Here is a 24,053-nt window from a genome sequence, read left to right as displayed (position 1 = left end):
GAACATGGCTGCTATCAGAGTCCCAGTCTGCTGCTGGTCTTCTGGGGACCTCGGTGCTCCGCTGCTCCTGGTTCTGGTTCTCCTCCTCCATTCCTCTCTGGTCCTGAGATCCAGCAGATCTCCACTGGGGCTGCTGGACTCACTCTGGATTCTGTTCAGGACAAATCAAAGCCCCCAGAGATATTCAGGAGCTTTCCTCACATCCATAGAGTCTGATAATGTGCTCGGTGTTAGCGTGGAAACAGCTGCAGCTCTTATCTGAGGAATGCTCTGGTTTCCATGGAAACCTTTTCAAATGTACACTCCCTCCAGACACCAAGGACAGACTGAAGTCAGCTGACTGTTCACTCCCTGAATGCACGTTTATCTAACTAGAACTCAAGGCCCATCTGTGTGTGTGTGTGTGTGTGTGTATGTGTGTGTGTGTGTGTGTCTTCTAAATATCTCCAGAGCCGTTCATCCTACTTCACCCTCGGCCTCCTGGGTACAACATGAACTCAGAGTAGTTTGGAGAAAACAGCGTAGGATATTAATAAACTGTGAATAAATCTAAACAACTGCACAACAAACACTGCCATAGTTCTGGCTCTTCCAAGTCTACCCTTCAAAATAAAAGCCCAGCTTAAATTCACTCAGAGCATTTCACTGACAGGAAACTCAATAAAAAGTGATTTTAGCCGACACTAGACATCAAACAGAACACAATTAAAAGCTCCGGTATCCTAAAACAACTACATTTAATTTGCCCTTTGTAGAAATCTATTGGGTTTAGAATAAGAATGTCCTGTAGCCTGGGATGGCCTCGCTGTCTCCTCCTGTCTGCCATGTGGAAGATAAGACGGGTTCAAATTTATTGGAGCAAAAGTGCTCCTCATTTGTTTGATAAACATTTGGAACAGAATGCAAATAATTAAATCTCTTAAAGGAACAGACAATCTTTAGGCCATGAGAGAAGAAGAGAATGAGAGCGATCCCAAGGCTAGCGCGCAACTTCTCTATCTTCTCGGAGACAGAAAGTCTGAGTGATATCACACCGACTGGCGGCCCAGACACCATGGTGGGAGGAGGAACCTGAAGATGAATAAAAGAATAGGGAAAAGGAAGGTCTGGGGTCAGACCCAGAGAGACTTTGTTGGTGGTTAGAGAGAGAAAGTCTCGAAGGAGCGGCTGATCCATATGCATATGAAATATCTGTTTGCAATATCATTTTACTAAAGATTGTTATAGTTTAACTGAACGAATCCTGAGTATTCATTTCCTGGTCTGCCTTTCAACGAACACAATAATTAAAGAGGAAACTTTGAGAAGTGACTGGTGGAGTAAAAAAGACTTTTGATCTCTAATATCTAGAACGTCTTCATCATCCTACATAAATATGTACATGGTTCCTACATGGCTCCTATATAAACATGTACAGCATGTCCATATTGACCAAAGTTTAGAACATTTATGTTTATGTAACAGGTTGTATTGTGTAAATGGCAATTCCAGACAGAATCCCAGCTGAGATCAGTTACATTGTTTCTTTAACCAGGGCAGCAGTTTTCAGATTACATTATGAATTTATATAATTGTAAAAGAGTTCTCGGCTGTTGTAGAAAGAAGTGGCTGATCTTTAATGTAATATCTATATTGCCCATTATCAGCATCCAATGTCCCAAAGGCCCATTCTGTTTACTCATCTGATATCATTGTAAAAGGCTAACTGAGAAAACATTGGAGAACTCTTTTACAATTATGTAAATTCATAATGTAATCTGAAAACTGCTGCCCTGGTTAAAAAAAAACAATGTAACTGATCTCAGCTGGTATTCTCAGCCGTACCGCGATTGGATTTCATACGGGTGAATTGTTAAATTGTTACAATGTAATTTAAAATCTGCTTTAAGAATAAACATATATGTTTATTTAGCATGTTTGTTTTGTCCATATGTTCTCGTGCTGTGTGCCCCAAGTGGTAGGCCCGGTCTCAGCTGCTACAATGAGCTTTCTTTTTTTTTTGCCCCCTGGCTAGAATGTCAATGTCAATGTGATATTGACATATTTTGTGACAAAATATGTGTTTATGTCTCATCTACAATGAGTTTTTCTTTCTTTCTTGTTTTTGCCCCCTCTGGCTCGAATGTCAAACTCTGCTTGTGATGGCAGAGTTAGTCTCAAAGAAAACTAAAAGTGCACTGCCGATATGGAAAGATTACAGATTTGAAGCTGAGTGTGTGTTAAACCAAAGCGGTTCCAGTAGGAGGCTCACTGCAGGTTAAAAAAGTCCTGGCTTAGAGGCACATTACCACCACCATGTGGACTGGAGTCCTCACACTCTCATTATGGACATTTATCACCAGTCTCACTCGGCTGAGACAAGTGGGACACCTAGTGGTGAAATTCAGTAGACCGGTTTGGTCCATTCTTTGGCTTAAAGGTGACCTGAAACACAAAACCGTTTTTACTTGCATTTGTTTTTAATATGTTAGGTCCATATGTGTTTGTGTTATGTCGTGAATGTGAAAATGAACTGCTAGCTCCTCTGTCAGCTGATGCTGATAGCCAGGCTCTCATTGGCTAGCTGTTAGCCAGTGAGAGGTAATCTTACTGTAAGCTGACTCTCTAGAATAGACAAATGCATTTTAAAGCTATCAATTGAATAATTTGCCTAAGTAAGTCTGTAAACTGTGTGAAAGGTTGAAAGTGCAGGCTAGTAAATGCTCTGTTTTTGGTCCACTTCCTGTGTTTGGGTCGGATCCCGTTCCCACCTGAACCGGGAACCCCGTTTTCAAGCGGACCAGATTTTTGGGATTTGATCTGCACCCAAGTTCAGATGAGCTTTCACACCGTCCCAAACCAACCGGACAATTTATAGTGGAGGTATTTGGACTAGAGGTCGACCGATTCATCGGTTTTGCCGATTAATCGGCACCGATAGTTGATTGATGGAACTATCGTTATCGGCAAAAATCCATGCCGATAGTTTTTCCTGGTTGCGTCCGTTGCTGGAGCGGCTGAGAAGCACGCGCTGTCATTCATTACACAGTACATGAGAGCTGAGAAGAGTCTGCTGGCATCATGCATTACAATAACGGCCTCTATAGGCGAAATAAAAACTATCACTGATGCCTCGTGTTGTTTATTTTCGATACGTGTTACTGCGCGCTGCATGGAGAGCAATATGCTGCGGATAAGGCTGACATCAGATGCACGTTTAAAGCATCGACAGCAAAAAGGTATGTATACAGTACATTTTGTCATATCATAAAGTTATTAATTTGTTGAATAGATGCTGCATTAGTAGAGAAAGAACAGCACAACTGTACGTTTGTTTGCTTTCGAGGCTGAGATGAAGCTAAACATTAGTTTAGTTACTGTTTTACTGAAATGCCGCTGCCCTGACGAGACTTCTCTAATTCACAAAAATGGAAATGAATATATGTCGAAAGTCTAGCCGCAATGTTACCCTATTGGAATGAATGGCAAACAGAGCTATAGCTAGCTTCCTCCTAAGGAGACCTCTCCAGAAAATGATTAAATTGTAATCGGTCAAAAACATTAGCTTTGTAAGACCATAGAGTATGTGTTATATAAGTGCCATGACAAAATTCAAAGTGTCAACCTAGCTATCGGTATCGGTAAAATCCACTATCGGTCGACCTCTAATTTGGACGACAGTAAAGTTGTTAGTGTAAGTTAGCACACCTAAACAACCTAGTCTGAGTGAGACAGGAAGACAGCTGTCTCCGAGATGACGTCATCTTTGGCCTTCTGTAGAAGTGGTGAACTTACAGCTCGCAGCACTTTAATCAGATATAGTGGGTAGCTTTGGTTTGATATCTAGTGTCAGCAGAATCACTTTTTATTGAGTTTCCTGTTAGTGAAATGCTCTGAGTGAATTTAAGCTGGGCTTTTATTGTGAAGGGTACACACCAAAAAGCCAGCGTTTGTTTTTACCTTTAGATTTATTCCCAGTTTAATATAATGCTGTTTTCTCCAAACTACTGTGAGTTCATGTTGTAGCTAGGAAGGAGATGGACCAGTTTTCCAGCCGCTGCTTTGAGTTGTCAGCCTGTTGTTTTAGTTGTGTGTGGATGGGAGGAAAACGAGAGGAGACAGCAGCTCCTGAATATCTCTGGGGGCTTTGATTTGTCCTGAACAGAATCCAGAGTGAGTCCAGCAGCCCCAGTGGAGATCTGCTGGATCTCAGGACCAGAGAGGAATGGAGGAGGACAACCAGAACCAGGAGCAGCGGAGCACCAAGGTCCCCAGAAGAGCAGCAGCAGACTGGGACTCTGATAGCAGCCATGTTCAGGTCCGTGTTCAGCAGAGATGGCCACAATACTCTCTTACTCAAGTAGAAGTACTGATTTAACTTCTTTACTCAAGTAAAAGTAACAAAGTACAGGCTTGGAAATTTACTGTTACATTCCTTATTAGAAAAATGTAAAGGTTACAAATGTCCTGCTGTAGCATCTGGTTTTTGGACCATTTTGTTTGTACTGTATGTATGTGTATATATATATATATATATATATATATATATATATATATATAAAGTAAAAGTAGCCTTGCGAATGACCTGGACCACCCAAATGTTACTAGAGAGCAATCTGAGAAACTTGAGTGGACATGGAGAAAAGACTCTCTATACACCTTCTAAATAGTCTCTGACGCCATTGGCTACATTTGAAATGGATGTCTGCCAATAAGCCTTAAACATCACATGTATGATCATTGTGACAGAGACTGGGACTCCAGCTTAATAAGATTCTGACTAAGTAGCGAGATATGAATTAAATTGTGATTCTGTGAGAATTCACAGATCCAATTTCTCTTTTTTAATCTTCCCCTTAACATTTAGACATGTAGAGATTATTGACATGTGTTTATTTAAGAGAAAAAGTCAAATATTCTGACTGTATTATTGCATGTCTCATATACTGTAGTCTTCTCACTTACATTTTAAAGCCCCATAAAGCCCCAAAAAAAAGTTTGGCAAAAAAAGTTCCTCAGCCAGCGACAAATATGTTGAGAAAAGCACCAAAAATGTTGGATAAAGGCTGACAAAAAAATTTCAAAATTGTCTGAAAAAGTGACAAAAACATCGTAAAAAACGTCCAAAAAGTGGCAACACATTGAGTAAAGCATCCAAAATGTTAAAACAAAGTGCCAAAAACATTGAAAAAAGCGAAAAAAAATAAAAGTAAAGCAAAAAAAATGCCGAAAAGCACCAAAAATGTAAAAAAAAAAATAATAGCACCAAAAACGGGGATGAGTAATCCTAAAAGGACTTACATTTTAAGAATAATAAAATAAATGGAGGAGCGTGTAACAAAGGGACCACAGCTGGATTTGAACTTGTGACTTTAAAGTCTTGCAGCCAAACCGCTCCAAGAGACTTTAAGGTCTCTGTCACATTCAGGGTCTCATCAAAAAGTTGGAAGTTTGAGGGTTAGTTTGAATTCATGATCCCATTCAGAGAGTTGCTCCACATCTGCTGCTGGTTTTCATTGGTTCCTCCTACAGATGTTGACTTGAGCCCTATTCGCACGGGATAAGTATTACCTGGTGACCTCCAGTCATTTGTAATAATTGCGGAGGTTGTCTGTGATCTTAATCCCGTGCGAATCGGTCATGTCTGTAATTTGTAAAGTAATAATTCCCCCGCAAATGACCTACCATATTTCGCCGAAAACGGAGGTCCTGTGATAATATTAGTCCCGTGCGAATCGGCATCGCTGTGATTTGGGGTCTAATTGGCTGCGTTGTCAATTATAAATGAAAAGTTTTGACATCATATTCGGGGGATAATGTCTGTAAATTTGAGTAAAATACAGACTTCAGTTATCCCGTGTGAATGCGCCACAAGAAACACAAACGTGTGGGGGTAATTTCTAAACTACAAGAGGTCCCCTGGTAATACTAGTCCTGTGCGAATAGGGCTTTGGGCTGACATTCCAGCTTGGTTCTTGGTTAATACTGAGAGAAAACTGCAGGACATTCAAAACTCAAAACAGACTAATGAACTGATGGAACTAAAATGCACAGAAGAAATCAAAATGTTGAACAGGTGAAGAGAGAGAAAGAGAATCTGGTTTATTATCATGTTTTCATCTGGAGTTTTCACAGAAATATTCATAGTTTTGTTATTGGAGTTTGATAACATTCATCAAAACTTAAACAATTATTCCATACAATAATAACACAAGACACACACACACGCACACACACACACACACACACTTTCTATATGCTGGATTTTAAATATTTAAATAATATTTAAGAAAGAAAAGTTCAGTTATTGTTATTACTACACATATGACAGGTTGATTTAATTATCTATACTCTATATTATATCATGTTTCCGTTTTTTTTTGTAACCGTTAAATAATTCATATTGAATGTGTCTTCAGTGTTACAGTAAAATACAGTTTTTTTTTGTTTTTGTTTAAATATCTTGACCTACTTTTATTGTATTGGTTGCTGTTAACTTCCCGTCCAATCAGCTGTCGTTGTGAGGGCAGAGGGGACCCTCGGCGGTGAAGAGGAGAACGACCGTTATCCTGATGATCAGAAGAAAATCTGTTGTTTTCTCCGGTAAAAAGTCCACGTTACAGGACTACTCTTAGATCATTTTCTAGTTAAGTAGCCTATCTAGTTATCATTATGGATTTTCCATGTTTTTAGGGGTTTGCTTTCACTAATACATGTAAAGAATATAGCATTAATTTAGTAAGAAAGTGAAAATATCAAACAAGAAGATGCGTATTAGGTATAATTTTATTTTCTTTATTTTAAAGTCTGGTCCCTGGAGTGTCTGCTTAAAAAAATTCTGGCCCTTGGAAAAATGTGGTTGATGACCCCTGGTCTAGCTTTGCTGCTAAAGGCACAACATCCAGTGGCAGTGGCTAGCTGGTCAGAACCATTTTCTAAAGCATATGTGCGGCATATACTTTACTGCTTTTTTGTCCTTTTCCAATCACACCTATGATATTTCTTTCAGGGCTAGTAAAAATGTAGAAGGGGCCTGCAAAACTCTGATCTACTGGCCCCGGGGGCCAATGGGGATTATTTTTTATGTTGAGCCCTGCTGACAACCCTCATTAACATTCCCTGATGGGTATTTTTATGAAATACATATATTTTAATGGGAGGGAATTACATATCAGCTATTTGTTGGCTTCTTGAGCGCAATGCGCCATCAGTTTGAATTATGTTTTTATATTTTTATTTTCTCTCACAATCACTTACCACTGCCAGGGTTGCAACTGAAATAATAGGCTAAAGCAATGACAGTTTATGGAAAGCACAAGTGTAATTATGATCAGATCTTGGTCCTGACTGATGGGGAAGTGATATTGATAAGAGTTGTGATTTATGAATCTACAGCGTTGCCTATTTTTTTTGCCAGCTTTCCTTCCTGTTTTAGGAAGCAGCGACTGTATTGTGTTTTGCCTGTAAAACCGAGTCTGTGTTCTTCATATTTATGTAGAATTATAATTTGCTCTTCTTATATAAAACATGCAGCTCTGGTAGATGTTTGTGATTGGTCGTGCTGTGAAACCCCGTCTCTTTGATGTGAACGTGGCTAGCGCCCCTGGATTGGGAAACCCTGATGGTTAACTGAACTAGTTGTTAACCAGCGTCGTGACGCACGTTATGCGGGACGCGGTTGTTAGGTTAGGTGAAGCCGGATAACTGAAAAAAATCCAGAACATGTTGATCTGGATTTGTAGTACAGGCCTCTGCTCTGCCTTTGAGAAAATGCTCAGATGGGCCGATCTGGAATCTTCTCCTTATGAGGTCATAAGGAGCAAGGTTACCTCCCCTTTCTCTGCTTTGCCCGCCCAGAGAATTTGGCCCACCCATGAGAGAGAGAGAGAGACATCATGGCATGAGAGAGAGAGAGATCATCACTGAGGGTAAAAACACTAGCATCAAACACCAATACAGAAATTACAAACTTTTTCATCTTTACAGTTTGAACAATTTGAGGGACTTGACACTACTCAACAGTTTATTTAAGGAAAAAATATAGATTGTATAGCATACCAATTTTTACCCAAGGTAAACAAGAAGGAATGAAAATCAGCATTTTCTTCAATTAAGTATTTTGTCTCTAGTAATTTATGGAATTACTGGGGAAAAAAAAGTAAAGGTACATACGTAACAGTACCAAAGAATAGTGTGACTAATCCTGCCTCTCTCCAGCATCATGTGGCAAGTTTTCTTCATCACATTGGATGTCTTCATCATCTCTAAATACAAATGAATGTGGTGTTTCTATTGCTTTCACCTCCATTACTTTCTGAAAAACAGTAAGAACCCAGTTTTACTATTGTAAAGATATAGTGTTTTTCACTTTTTATAGCTGTGTACATAACCTCAGACATCTTACCTGGACATGTTGGAATCTTTGCTCTTTTACCTGTTTCTCTCAAACAGTACAGTGTATAATTGTGTCATTCTTATTTGGTGTTTGTATACAAAAAAAGGCTTTCTGAGCTTTCTCTGTATAAATACCGTATATGTTCACTAACTAGTCTAAAACAAGACACCTGCTTAGGCTTTCAGCTAAAATTGCAATCAGCAGTGTTTGATAGGCACCAGACTGAAATCTATTCTGTTTTGAATGTGTGGTTAACAGTTTTGACAGCAGTGTGTTAGCATTTGAACAAAGTGCTGTAAATCTACAGTGTTGTGCACATTGTGGTTAAAGTCATGGGATAAGTGTGTAGAGTTTTGAAAACTGTGTTAAAGCAATGAAAAACGAACTAGAGTTGGGTCCACATGAACTGCTGCTGTGCTGACTGTAGTTAGCGTTTTGCACATGTGACTCCAGTTGTGCCCACTGTCGTTTAGCAATTGAAAAAAACTGTAAAACATGATCAACTATAATTCACTCCCACCTCCCATTAGTTCTTCTAACCCTTGTATCATAATCTCTGCATGTTTCCCCCTTGGGTCTACCAAAGGAGCCCTCAGCAGACGTCAAGCTGGCCACCGTAGCAGGAAAGAAGGCCGAGGAGGAGGAGGAGGAGGAGCAGCCTGCAGCAGCAGCAGAGGAGGAAGAGGAGGAGTATGACGTGGAGAAGATTTTGGACCACAGAGTGGTGAAGGGAAGAGTAGAGTTTCTGCTGAAATGGAAGGGGTTCTCAGAGTAAGTATGAGTCTATAATATTAATACTTGGAGTTCTTGGTCCTGAGATACAAATTGCAAATAATCTACACCAGGGGTTTTCAGATTGGGTGAATATGAGCCTCCCCTTAGAGTAGGTAAGCACCTTCCCCTAAATCCCGTCCGCCTGCCCTATCCCACACACGCCTCTGCAGTAAATGCCATCTTTTGTGTGTTCTAGGCAATAACTTTCAATAACCACTGACAAAATGTAAAAAAAATGTAATGTTGTATTTGAAGACATTTTATTTCCACAACTTTTTAAAAAGTGCATTCATAAACGATTCTTTGCAACAGCAAATCATTTCCAACTTCATGCAGGCCTAATTGAGGCTACTTTTAAAATGACTGAACAGTAGTCCTGTCCACAAGTCATCAAAACATGCTTAACGTGTGTAATCAGCGCCAAAGCTACCGCCGCCTACACCCGCCGGCTGAAATCAGCGCGGTGTGTCTGGGCCTTAAGATCACATTTGAAGAAGATGCACATCGTCTCGAACTAAATCAGCACAATGGATAGCTCTCTGATCAATGCTAGATATTTTTTTAATTAAACTTTAATATTAATTTATACAATTGCAGCCTTGATTTTAGTAAAGTTAGTACACAGTCATAGCCATAAATATAATGGTACTAATAATTGCCTTAATTTCTTTCGGGGTTTCGGTTTTCGGTCTTGGTTTCCTCTTTTTTTGGTTTTCGGCTTCGGCCAAGAATTTTCATTTTGGTGCATCACTAGATATCAGATCGAACAGATTCACATATTTTCATCACATTCTTTTACGATTTCAGCCACATAAAGCCTCAGATTTAAACAACAAACAAAATGCACCATTCACATAATTTGTGCTACAAGAGCGGCATCAACTCTATGTCCCAACCAATGCATTCAGGACAACACAACTTTGAGGTTCAGTTTAATCAGTGGGAACGAGGAGGCCGCGCTTTTGATTCGATGTTCGATGTGGGGCTGCACAGCAGAGAGAAATAAACACAAGTCGTCCTCCACCTGCAGCCTTGATCTGTATTTGGCATGGCACTGGTCGGGTATTGATAAACATAATGACCGGGTCGCAAAATTACGAATACCACCATGGCCATGCCAGGACCCGCTTGGCGTGGCCATAGTGGTCATTTGGTTGGGGTTAGGCATTTGACCTTGAGTGGTTAAGGTTAGGATAGCCGATTGGTCATTGATAAGACCTGAACAAATCTGATTATCGGTGGAAGCTAACAGAAGCTAGCTGGCGAGCGCTGACAGCTGACCAGGTGTCTCAAAGCTAGCAGGTGATCGGCGGAGACAGGGAGTAGACGTACTTGAGAGAGTCCGGCAGTCATGGCAGACCAAGGTGCAGTCGGGAGTTTGGATGGAGAGTCCACTGAAGTCCACTGTGGTCTGAAGGGATAATCCTCGCTAGATCACTAGCTTGCGGTAACAGTTAGTCGGGAGGTTGACAGCTAACGTTAGCCAGCTGAAGCTAACAGTTGATCAAGTAACGTAGGTACGCTACACAGGCTGGCAGCAGCACCGAGTCCAGAATTGATAAGTCACAGCAAGGGATAGAAAGGTGTTGACAATGACCAACACCTAATCTAAAACTTAATTAAATTAAGGGTACTTCATTTACTAGAAAAAACAACAAAATATCAGTTTCGTGGATTGTGAAGCGGCGATATTCACACCAGCGTCCTCACGTTCCAACATAGATTTTTTTGAAGTGGTAAATAGCTCCTTTCGAAAAAGTTTTTTATATCAGAAATATGGGTTTCAACCAAATTGCAGAAAATTAACATGGATGCATGGATATGTTTTATGGGTTCCATACAACGTTATATGCAGGTAAAATTAATAACTTTCATTGAATTTCTGTTTGTTATATTCAATTTGATAGCATTTGAAAAAAAAGTTGAAATGGTTTTAAAACAGTATCCTGACTAAACTTTAACTTACACTAGTCTGTGATCCACTCAACATCCTCTGATCTTAACTGTTAGTCAAAATAATTATAATTTCTACTTTTTTACCTAAAAAAATAGGTATAATCTCATATAAATTTGGTTTATTGACCATGGATAAAGAAAGCTTAGAAAGCTTTTTTGACAAAAACGTAAAAAAAAATAAAAAATTGCAAAAAGTGACAAACACGCCAGAAAAATTGCTTAAAAAAGTGAATTTTCAATTTTGACCCGGAAGGACAAGGCAAGACAACACAAGGGTTTAACGTGACAATGACTAAGACAAATAGTTTTTAAAAAACTACAGTAAAACACATGATTTCATAAAAACATCATGTGAAATTGTATATATACAATACCTTGGCCACAATTTACAGTAGCTTCCTTTTCAATGAAAACAGTTAATTTTATTATGTGGTGCTAATGACATTCTTCCTCAGGTATTTGGAGCAACCAACAAAAGTCTGTATATTCTCAAATAGTATGGTCCTAGTCACTATTAGTTGTTGTTTCCAGACAGTGTGAAGAAGATATTCAGATCAAATCAGTTTAAAGAGTTCTAATTTTGCCTAAAAACCTACAACCTAAAGTGCTTGTATTTGCTAAATCACCCATCAACGGTACTATTACACATCTCATAAAGAACACATGCTGAGTCTGCAGGTTAACAGTCTGGCAGATGCATTCAATAAAGCCTTCTAAATGACCACACAGTTAAATGAAAACATTTCAAAGAAAAACAAACAGTATATAGCCTATCCCTAAAAGGATAGGTGGTGGGGGGGGGGGGTGCTGTCGCCGCGTCATGGGTGCGCCGTATATATTTTATATTTAGTTTTGTCCTATGCCAATCACACCTATGATACAGATTTATTTTTTCTTGCAAAATGGCAATAGAAAAAAATGAATAATATGAATTAGCAATTAGAGTGAGAATGTATTGCCTAAAAACAAAGCCTGAGGAGATTTTCTTCTGTCTGCACTCACCTTTCCAGTGAGGATAACACATGGGAGTCGCAAGACAACCTGGACGGTCCCGACCATATCGCCGAGTACATGCAGAAACACAAGGAGAAGGAGGAGAAGAAGAAGGAGGGCAAGAGGAACGTTGTCAGTGAGGCCTCGGGAGACTCAGAGGAGCGAGGGAGCAAGAAGAAGAAGGAGGTGAGTGAAGGAAAGAGGTTACTCCAGACTGAAGAGTCCCAGAAATCTAATCTCAATATTAATGAATGCACACAGAGGGTTTCACAAATGTCTTTTAGGATTTATATATAAATGACTCTCCATATTGCAATATGCTCATGCATATACATACATGTAAAATAGTAGAGGTGCAATGGATCACCAAACACACGGTTCGGTTTGGATCACGGATTTGAGTCACAAATCGGATACGAGGTTTACCCGTTTCAAGTTAACTCAATATTTAGGAGATATTGTGCAGCCCTAGCTACAACTGTTAATGTGTGTAAATGATTAGTAGCCTAACTCCTTGAATGGTATGATTATAACGCATTCAGGCGGTTCACGATCTTCTGCCACGCTTTCTCTCGCTGGTTCATTACAGCGGCCGTGTTTCTTCTTTACAAATAATGTGTTTCACTTCATCAAACTTCCAGAAGAAGCTGCTGCTCACTCTGTGTAAAGTATGCACAACTTGCGGTTGCTCCTCCTCAGTCTGGCTCGATGCCAGGATGCTCTGATCAGACTAGGTCAAGCCTCACTTTATCCTGGATTTATATGTAAATTCTACTTTTGTGCAATACCCCTCTGGTTGGAAAAAAACTAAATACCTCGTTAACGGCCATTTGGTAACTTGCCAACAAACCAGTTCTGTAAGCCTGGGGGGGGGGTTACCTAACACTATTTAACATGCTACTAACATGAGACTTGGGCTACATTTACACTACTACGTTTAGTTTTTAAAATGAATATCTTTTGCTACGTTTACACCTCATGTCCACACTACTGAGCCCGATGGCTTTCATAGTAGTCTCCAACCAGAACAACTTTACCTTCATTTTGACATCAATTAATGTATGTATTTGGGGCGACCTCTAGCTCACCCAGTAAGAGCGTTTGTTGGCTGAGTCCTGCAGCGGGTTCGAATCCGACCTGCTGCCCTTTGCTGCGTATCATCCCCCATCTCTCTCCTCCTTTCATATCTATCCACTGTCACTATAATAAAGGCAAAAGACCCCCCCCAAAAAAATAAAAAATAAATAACGTATGTATTTCAAAAGATTTGACTGGGATGTAACTGAAGAGTATACAAATGTTTTATTTTTTTTATTTAAAAAAAAACGTGTTTCCTCATTGAAGTTATGAAGAGTACATTTGCTTCCTTAATAACATGTCTGCAACTGGCATATATTTTCATGAATGTATTGTATGAAGAGTGAAAATTGTGAGTGAGCGAGCAAGTTCAGGGTTTAAAGAAAGTAGTTCACTAACTCTCTCTCTCTCTGTCTGTTGCTATAGAAACGGAGAGGAGGAGAGGGACACAAACGTCACCACTGTCAACACTGTGACAAATCCTTCACAACATCTGGATATTTAAAGATTCATCAGAGAGTTCACACTGGAGAGAATCTACACAGCTGTGATCAATGTGGGGCAGCTTTCACACTACAGAGTAACCTAAAAACACATCAACGCATTCACACTGGAGAGAAGCCTTACAGCTGTGATCAATGTGGGGGTGCTTTCACAAAACAGGGTAACCTAAAAAACCATCAACGCATTCACACTGGAGAGAAGCCGTACAGCTGTGATCAGTGTGGGGCAGCTTTTACACAACAGGGTAACCTAAAATTACATCAACGCATTCACACTGGAGAGAAGCCGTACAGCTGTGAACAATGTGGAAAAGCTTTTTCTGAGAGTGGTCACCTTAAAACACACCAGCGCATTCACACTGGAGATAAACCTTACAGCTGTGATTTATGTGAGAAAACGTTCACCGCTCAAGGAGATGTTGAAATCCACCGACGTGTTCACACTGGAGAGAAGCCGTACTGGTGTGATCAATGTGGGAAAACTTTTTCTCAGAGTAGTAACCTTAAAACCCACCAGCGCATTCACACTGGAGAGAAGCCGTACTGGTGTGAACAATGTGGGAAAACTTTTTCTTGGAGTAGTAACCTTAAATCTCACCAGCTCATTCACACTGCCTCGTAGTGAACATGTTTCTGAGCCAAGCTGTTTCCTCCTGCCTCCTCCTCATGCCCTGATAGCTGTGTTGTTATATTCTGATCTTCTCTCCACATTGAAGGCTGACCAGCAGTAACTTGATCTTCTGAACACCATGGATGTTACCCTGGATCAGCTGGACGGTTTTCTGCTTTTCCTCAGAAAACTCGACTTTACACTTCTTTGCAATGTTCATTGACACTTTTTTTGCCGATTTTTATTTGTTTTTAAAAACAAAAGCTGTTTTGAAGCTGTTTTACCACAATGTACACACAGTGTGAAGGTGAAGGCCCAAAGGCGACCATTTAGTGTTTGCTGTGATGAATGATGACATTGGCTGCTCTGCGTAAACGTTAAGAGGTTTAAAGATGTTTCGGTTGGAAAACGTAGGCATGTTTGTTTGTTTGTTTGGTAAAAACTTTGCTCTCATCTTTTGAAACATATTACATGTTTTTAAACTTTTTTTTGCCTGACAGGAAGTCAGTCTAATTTTCATTTTAGGAATACATGTTAAAGGAGATTCATTAATCTGACATCTGTAGAATAGGTCAATGATTCATTTGTTTTAAATGTCTGGAAATGTTGATGAACTGAATGCAAAATAAATGAAATAAAACAAGGCCACATGCTGATTATTAGTGACTTGATTTGATGATTGATTGATTAATTATTCCTGCTTTGTCTGTGTTTAAACTAACATTTCCATCCACTAAAGGTTCTGTTGTTGCTGTTGACAGACTCAGATTATTATTAAGTGTCTGACAACATTACCTCCAGAGATAGAGCTTTTAGTTAAAGAGTAAGATCCTTTTAGTTTAACATGAAACAGCCCCAAAATCATATTTCCACCAGACTCCATGTAGATAATCAGGACTTTTAATGTGTACAGAGCCAGCATATCTCCACCAGACTCCATGTAAATAATCAGGACTTTTAGCGTGTATAGAGCCAGCATATCTCCACCAGACTCCATGTAAATAATCAGGACTTTTAGCGTGTATAGAGCCAGCATATCTCCACATGTAAATGGGTGAATTAAGGGTTTAATTCAACCAAACCAGAGTGATGATTGTTGGAACAGTGGAAAGATGAATCAAGATGGCTTTTGGTAGTTTAATTGTGTTTCTGTCCACTTTGAATGAAGTGTCTTTAATAATCATAACATTTCTGTTTTAATTAAATGGAGTCTGGTGAAAAAATGAAGTAAAATGCTAAAAATGAATCTGTATTTTGTCATTTCTCCTTATACGTCCACATTATTTTAATTATAGAAAGGCTGTACACAATATTTAATACTCAGGTAACCAGAGGTGTCAAGTAACGAAGTACAAATACTTCGTTACCTTACTTAAGTAGAAATTTTGGGTATCTATACTTTACTGGAGTAATTATTTTACAGCATACTTTTTACTTCTACTCCTTACATTTTCACGCAATTATCTGTACTTTCTACTCCTTACATTTTAAAAATAGCCTCGTTACTCACATTTCAGTTCGGTTTGTTTTCATTCCAGCTCGTCAGTCATCGTTCAAAAAAACACACAAAAAAACCTAACCAGATCGCTCCATCCGGAGGGAGTGACTTTGATTTTGGTTGGATGAGAAGTATAAACATATACCATTCCGACACCCTATTGGTTTGTACGCGATCCATCGCACCTGCACAGACCCGGTGCTAATACGCCACCGGTGCCTTAACGACCGTTATCTACCGGACCGAATTGCAACACGGATTTCGGTGCCTTATTTAGGTGCCACTTAAATGCCTGCGCGATGCTCCGAAAACGGACGTTAGAGGGAACTGAACATCGCCGCACGGGACAAAATTACGAATCCCGCTATGGCCACGCCAAGACCCGCCCTACGAAGCAGCTCAATTGGTTGGGGTTAGGCATTTCACCTCGAGTGGTTAAGGTTAGGGTTAGGGGATTGGTCAGGGGATAGGACCTGTACATGTAAGCATGGACGCCTGGCCAATAGTAGTGTGTGAACGCTATTGAAGGGCGGGTCTTGGCGTGGCCATAGTGGGATTCGTACTATCGCGCACGGGACGCTAGTCAACACTACAGTTGGAAGCAGGTTAGCCTAGCGTTAGCTAGCAGCTGGAGTAAACACGGTAAAATGCTGAGAGCTAAACGGTGTAAAAGTGTGTCTGTATTTCACTGGAGAGGAGTCTAACACCAGACTGTAGCTGCCGTTGTCTGAAAAACACAGAAGAGATGTAGCCTACGTGTCACCTTTTTTAGCCCTTCTGAGTTTGCAGGTATGATTTTAATATACTGTAACATTATTATAGTCATATGATTTTGTCCCCGCTGTTGTCCTTAATGGCATTTTCCCCCTTACATCAGGGGTCTTGAACGTTTTTTAAGCCAAGGACCCCTTAACTTAAAGTGAGATGTAGCAGGGACCCCCTACATATTGTATGAAATTAAGTTGCATATTAAACTGGGCCTACAATAACTGTTAGGGTAACCTAAAGCCTTCTTGCATACCTTTTTTTTCATAAGCTATTAAAATATTAATTGTTGGCATGATTTTATAAATCATATTTTAATGTTACATATGTGGCACAGTAAATCTAGGATTAACTGTATCTGTGGGCTGATATCTTAGTGACTACCTAACCTATAGGCCAGTAAGCCTATCATCAGTGGGAATTTATATTTGCTAATAATATGTTGGAATTATGTTAAGGCATTTTATTTTTATTTTTTTTAAAGACTCAAAAATGTACAATAATTTGGAGGCCCCCCTGCAATGACTCTGAGGACCCCGTTGAAGATCTCTGCCTTACATTACTTTTACTTTTATACTTTAAGTAGTTTTGAAACCAGTACTTTTACACTTTTACTTGAGTAAAAAGCTTGAGTTGATACTTCAACTTCTACAAAAGTCTTTTCAAACCCTAGTATCTATACTTCTACTTGAGTAATGAATGTGAATACTTTTGACACCTCTGCAGGTAACTCTGGAAAAAAGGAATTGAACGTGTGGAATGATTTGGACAAGGCTTTGAAATAAGTGTGTTTAATAATCATAACTGTGGAAAACTCCCTGCTGGACTGATGAGCCTACGTCACTCCTTGGACTCATGCATTTGTGCACATGCACAACTTTGCCATTTCCTTTTGTAGTTTGCTGCTGACGTGAGTACAGCTGCTCCTAAAGTTGTCACGTGTATAAGCTTCTGTTGTGTTGCTGTGTGCGTTATTAAGAATGTAAGTCCAGTTTTATGTCCATGCTGGTGTTGCATGTATCTTTGTTTGTGTAGTCAACATGACTATTGGACCTGAATGCTACTGCTATGTTCCATTTGGGGTCTTAGAGCGCCATCTAGTGGCCAATAGATATAAGGACACAATTAAACCTATATTCTTCACTGCATTGGGTTCTATTGATTCCCATTACTATCCAGAATTATTTGGTTGTTTGCACAGCAACTATTTATTGCATAGCAATTATGTACATTGCATATAATTATGTATATTGCAGAGTGATTTGTTATTTATTGCTCTTTAATCTGTATATACAGTATGTGCATTCATTATGCACAGGTTATATTTATACTGTATTCTGTATTTCCTTATCTTACAGAAAAAAACACACACACACACACACACACACATACTATTACAAGCCACAACCACTTTATTCACTGCTGGATTTGGATATCAATAAATGTGTTGAACTAAAAGCGAAGGTTGCAGCGACTCTCTTACCGGAGGACATATCCAGCTCGGGTAGCGCCAGAGAATAACGTACAAGGACTTCACAATAACATTTCTGTTTTAATTCAAGGGAGTCTGGTGGAGAAATAAATGAAAATGATCAAAATTAATCTATATTTTTTTAATTTCACTTTATACTTCTACATTATTTTAGTTATTAAAATGCTGTATATTATGTAATACTCAAGTAAAGTACCATTACCTGGAGTTAAGTCCAGTACTTGAGTAAATGTCCTCAGTTCCAGTCCACCACTAACTGATTAATGAACTGAATGTGGATCTGTTGTTTCCCTCCTGACCTCCAGGCGGCGGCCTTCTTTCATTTTAAACTTTTAATCTGAAAAACCCTGACTACTATGTAGTGTACATATTGATTTTAAGAGGGAAGAACTTTATACCCTTCATAGATGGTGTTTTAAGAAGGCAAATTGGAAGACATTTTCTAAATGGTGTATAGATGGATTAAATGACATGCCTGAAGACATAGAACAAAGTATTGATGACATGAATCGAAGGTTGAGTATGGTTATCATTGCAGCAGCAAGTTAGGAGTATTCCTAACAATATGAGCCAAAGAGGAAAAACTGCTGTTCCATGGTGGAATATTAAATGTATGGAAGTTTTTAAAGAAAGAAATAGAGCTTTTAAAATGTTGCGCAAAACGCTTAATATGGATACTCTTATGGAATATCAAAGGAAAAAGGCGATGGCTAGGAAAGTTATCAAAGAAGCTAAAAAAGAATCTTGGAGACAATTTTGTTCGACAATTGGAGGAGAAACAACGCTGAATAAGATGTGGATGATGGTTAAAAAGATGATAGGTAAATATAAGCCCCCACAAATCCCTGTCCTAATTGACGGACAAAATACAGCAATATCAGATATGGACAAAGCTAATTTACTTGGAGGCAAATTTGCAGAGATTCATAGAGGTAACCATTTGGATGAGTGTGTTAACAAAAGAAAGGACGATATTCTGAATGCTAACACAGACATTCTTAATATCAGAGAGGGAAATATGTCTGTCTTAGATGTTGAATTTAGTTTATCAGAACTTAAAATGGCTTTAGGTAATACAGGATACTCTTCTCCAGGATGTGATGATATATGCTATGCAATGATTAGAAATCTGCCTGATAAACTTTTGGAAAAAATTCTTGAATTATTTAACAAGATATGGAATGAAGGCAAAATACCAAAAGTATGGAAAGATGCAACCATTCTTCCATTTCCTAAACCAGGAAAGGATTCTAGCAATCCAGAGAATTATAGACCCATTGCTTTGACATCCCATTTAGGAAAATTCATGGAAAAAATAGTAGTGGAGTGTTGAATTACTATCTTGAATATAAATGTCCATTAAAAAAGTATCAGACAGGGTTCCGAAAAGGCAAATCAACTACTGATGCTTTAGTTAAGCTCAGTAATGAGATAGAGAAGACTCTAGTTATGAAAGAGGTCATGGTGGCAGTGTTTTTAGATATTGAAAAAGTGTATGACACACCATGTGGAGAGAGGGACTATTAATTAAATTAGATATAATGGGAATCAGTGGGAGAATGTATAATTATATATTAGACTTTCTGTCACAACGTACAATTAGGGTCAGAGTTGGTAAAGGCATAAGTAAAGAGTTTATGATTGACAGCTGAATTCCTCAAGGAAATATTATTAGTCCCATATTATTCAATATTATGGTAAATGACATATTTGAAAAATTAGGGGAAAGGAATGAAGGGTTGGTGTATGCAAATGATGCTGTAATATGGAAACAGGGACGCAATATATCATACATAACAAGAAGTGTTCAGAGGGATATACAAGCAATAGAACAATGGGGTAATGATTGGGGATTTAAGTTTTCCATATCTTAAACAAGGATTATGTTGTTATGTTGTACAATCAATTAATTGAAAGAGAGAAGAAATTTAAATATTTGGGGATATGGTTGGATGAACGTCTTACATGGAACCATCATATAGACCATATTGAAACAAAATGTAAATAGGTTCTAAATCTAATGAGGATGATAACGGGACAGTGTTGGGGAGCAGATAAACTCATAAAGTCTTTAATGTACATATATAAAGCTTTAATAAGATCTACCATAGACTATGGATATATAGTTTATAGTTCAGCATGCAAAACGTCTTTAAGGAAAATAGAGACGATTCAATTCAAAGCTATAAGTCTTGCTTTAGGAGCTATAAAAACAACCCCTACGTGTGCTTTATTAGTAGAATCAGAGGAATCTCCTCTTAGTTTGAGGTATGATAAATTGTCTCTGACGTACTGGGTTAGGTTGCTGGGAATATCAAACAAAATCACAAGGGTTTGGATGGAACATCAACAGTATAGCAGAACAATATGGAATTAAAGATATGAAATTTAGTCCATCACATGTTCTAAGTGCTATTCCCCCATGGATTCTTCCATCACCAGAGGTTAACAATGAACTGTTGGAAGAAAAGAGAGAGTATCCAAATGAACAAAGTTTTGCAGCATACTGCCAGGGTTTTATAAAATCGACATTCTATGGATATGTTAAAATATATACAGACGGTTCAAAAGATCCACAAAATGGTCATTGTGGGATTGGGTTGTTTATTCCGGAATTTAATAAAAGAGATGGATATAGGTTAAATAATTTTCTTTCTGTATATTCTATTAAGATGACTGGGATAATAACAGCTCTTAGGTGGATTGAAGAGGTTAAACCAGTGAGAGCTGTGATTTGTACAGATTCCATGGCAGCAATTCATAGCCTAGATACAGGTCATTCATCAAGAGAAGATTTGATTATAGAAATTAAACATTTACTATTGCATTTCAGGAACCTTGGAATCACTATTCAGTTTTGTTGGGTTCCAGCACATATTGGTCTTAAAGGAAACGAAGAGGCTGATAAAATTGCGAAAAAGATGCTGAAAAACAAATGTATAGGAATTAATGTCCCACTCGGGAAGGGTGAAGCCAAATCCATAATTAAGTCTGAATATATGCAAAGATGGCAAACTGAATGGGAGGTTGAGGTTAATGCTAGACACTATCATAAATCACAGAAGACTGTGACCGGGAAAAGGGTTACTTCACTAAGATTATACAGACGGGAAGAAGTGGTCTATACCAGACTTAGATTAGGGCACACAGGATTGAATGCTACCTTACAAATAATAGGTTCTAGTAATGGCTTATGCATAGAATGCCAAGACAAGGAAGATGTAGAACATGTGCTTTTTGTGTGTAAGAAGTACAATGATAGTAGAATACACTGGCAGGAAATGGAAGGAGAGAACGCAATACATGATATTCTTGAAGAACAGGGTATGGCAAGGGAAAGACTATTTATTTTTTCTTTTCATAATACTGGTTTAGTTAAAAGAATATAGTTGTTTTTTAATGTGTTTTGTTTGTTTGTTTTGAATTAATACAAGCCTAGATTCTATGACGTTTCTATGAAGTTCATGGTATACACTCCTGTACAGTTGGTGGCGGTATAATACAAAAGTAGTAATCTGCCAAAAAAACTAAAAGAAGAAGAAGAAGAAGAAGAAGAAGAAGAAGAAGAAGAAGAAGAAGAAGAAGAAGAGGAAGAAGAAGAAGAAGAAGAAGAAATAGAAAAACCCGGACTGGGAGGAAGCGGAAGTCTCATTGTTTGACTGGGATGTGTGGCTGGCGGCGGGATAGCTGTGCTGTTTGTTATTAGTGAGTTTTAAGAAGACAGAGCTCCAGGTAAACCCGCACACACTCAGCTAAACACTTTAAGAACTGCTCTTTTACACGGCACTCAGAAAAAAAAAAAAAAAAAAAGAGCTATAGCTACTCTTTCATATGGCTCTTTGTAGTTTAGCTTATTTAAAGGTCCCATGACATGGTGCTCTTTGGATGCTTTTATATAGACCTTAGTGGTCCCCTAATACTGTATCTGAAGTCTCTTTCCCAAAATTCAGCTTTGGTGCAGAACTACAGCCACTAGAGCCAGTCCCACAATCAGCTTTCCTTATGATGTGCCATTTCTGTGTCTGAAGCTATTGAGGAGGAGAGTGGGAGGGGCAAGGTGGAGGGTGGGGGTGTGGCCTTGACCAACTGCCCCTTTTCTAGTTTGAAAGCCATGATGTCTCTCTCTCATGGGTTGGCCAAATTCTCTGGGCGGGCAAAGCAGAGAAAGGGGAGGTAACCTTGCTTGTTATGACCTCATAACAAGCAGATTCCAAAACGGCTCATCTGAGCTTTCATTTTCTCAAAGGCAGAGCAGGATACCCAGGGCTCGGTTTACACCTATCACCATTTCTAGCCACTGGGGGACCATAGGCAGGCTGGGGGAACTCATATTAATGTTAAAAAACCTCATAAAGTGACATTTTCATGCCATGGGACCTTTAAAGCTAATGGACTTGATCTTAATACTTGTTGTCTGGAGTTTACACCTCCAGGGTTGAAAGCACTTAACTGGAAGTCTCTTTGGATAAAAGCGTCAGCTAAATGACATGTAATGTAATGTAATGTAGCAGGCTAGCTAGTAGTTCATATTCATGTGTTGTTGCATCAACGACGCTGAAGTTAGCTTCACATTCGACCCCCGTTTGTTTTGGAGGGAAACGTTCCTTTGTTTGTTGTTCTTTTTTTTTTTTTTTTTTTTTTTTTTTTTTTTTTTTTTTTTTTTTCTCTCTCTCTAACAAAGAGAAAAAGATAGAAAGTATTAGTATGTGTGTGTCTGTAGAAAGTATTAGTATGTGTGTGTGTCTGTAGAAAGTATTAGTATGTGTGTGTCTGTAGAAAGTATTAGTATGTGTGTGTCTGTAGAAAGTATTAGTATGTGTGTGTCTGTAGAAAGTATTAGTGTGTGTGTGTCTGTAGAAAGTATTAGTATGTGTGTGTCTGTAGAAAGTATTAGTATGTGTGTGTCTGTAGAAAGTATTAGTGTGTGTGTGTCTGTAGAAAGTATTAGTATGTGTGTGTCTGTAGAAAGTATTAGTGTGTGTGTGTCTGTAGAAAGTATTAGTATGTGTGTGTCTGTAGAAAGTATTAGTATGTGTGTGTCTGTAGAAAGTATTAGTGTGTGTGTGTCTGTAGAAAGTATTAGTGTGTGTGTGTCTGTAGAAAGTATTAATATGTGTGTGTCTGTAGAAAGTATTAGTGTGTGTGTGTCTGTAGAAAGTATTAGTATGTGTGTGTCTGTAGAAAGTATTAGTATGTGTGTGTCTGTAGAAAGTATTAGTATGTGTGTGTCTGTAGAAAGTATTAGTATGTGTGTGTCTGTAGAAAGTATTAGTATGTGTGTGTCTGTAGAAAGTATTAGTGTGTGTGTGTCTGTAGAAAGTATTAGTATGTGTGTGTCTGCCAGCTGCTCCCATTGTTGACCTTGTTCTAAAATGGGAGAAAGCCAAGCCGTTCTAAATGTAGTGGAGCTTCATTCTTTCTGAGAGCAGAAGTGTGGCCGACTTTCCCTCTGATCCAAACAAACAGACCGGAGCTGAACACAGATGATTATTACCGAGCTGTGGAGAGGCTCAGGAGCTTGGAACTTGTTAACCGGATCTATCTGCTTATTGATCAGCTCCCAGCGGCAAATTCCCTCCATACGCTTGGTTTGGAAAGTGTGTGTGTGTGATTATGGTTACGGTAAACAGATGTTTAAAGTGAATGCTGATTGTGTTACCTTCAACATGCTGCCTATTCCAGTGTTAGAATAGGCAATATATGAACATAGGCATTAGTCATTATAGTTCCATAGCCTATACACATGTTTTACTTTTATTTATTTCCGGGGACTTTTATTTATTCTGTCTATTTATATACATTATACTTAAGGAAGTTTTGTACAGACTCCGACTAAAAGCAACTAGCAAGCCTGCCTGGCATAGTGCGTCATAGCATATCTCTATCTGCAAAGAAAAGAAAATATGAATAAATCACGAGCGCGGCAGATTGCCAGCTCAGCTAGAGCGGGTAATGCAGCTTTGCAGACGGACCAGAGTCAGTCAACACCGGGGAGCGGACCGCGGGGACCG

General features: G+C 38.9%; 1 protein-coding gene and 3 pseudogenes across 1 annotated transcript; 3 read left to right on the top strand and 1 right to left on the bottom strand.

Annotated features, from left to right (window-relative positions):
- Nucleotides 1-24,053, bottom strand: part of LOC120572754 — a 572,223-nt pseudogene that overhangs the window by 20,168 nt on the left and 528,002 nt on the right.
- Nucleotides 1-24,053, top strand: part of LOC120572791 — a 363,596-nt pseudogene that overhangs the window by 232,286 nt on the left and 107,257 nt on the right.
- Nucleotides 4,017-14,421, top strand: LOC120573499 (zinc finger protein 239-like). The gene is made up of 5 exons (XM_039823257.1): nucleotides 4,017-4,048; nucleotides 4,145-4,297; nucleotides 12,115-12,283; nucleotides 13,679-14,277; nucleotides 14,394-14,421. Exons 1-5 carry the CDS (start codon nucleotides 4,017-4,019, stop codon nucleotides 14,419-14,421), a joined length of 981 nt encoding a protein of 326 aa, XP_039679191.1.
- Nucleotides 21,756-24,053, top strand: part of LOC120573498 — a 35,872-nt pseudogene continuing 33,574 nt past the window's right edge.

Source organism: Perca fluviatilis, chromosome 14, assembly GCF_010015445.1.
Source record: "Perca fluviatilis chromosome 14, GENO_Pfluv_1.0, whole genome shotgun sequence".
Taxonomy (NCBI): Eukaryota; Metazoa; Chordata; class Actinopteri; order Perciformes; family Percidae; genus Perca; species Perca fluviatilis.
This window is presented reverse-complemented; position numbering and strand designations above follow the sequence as displayed.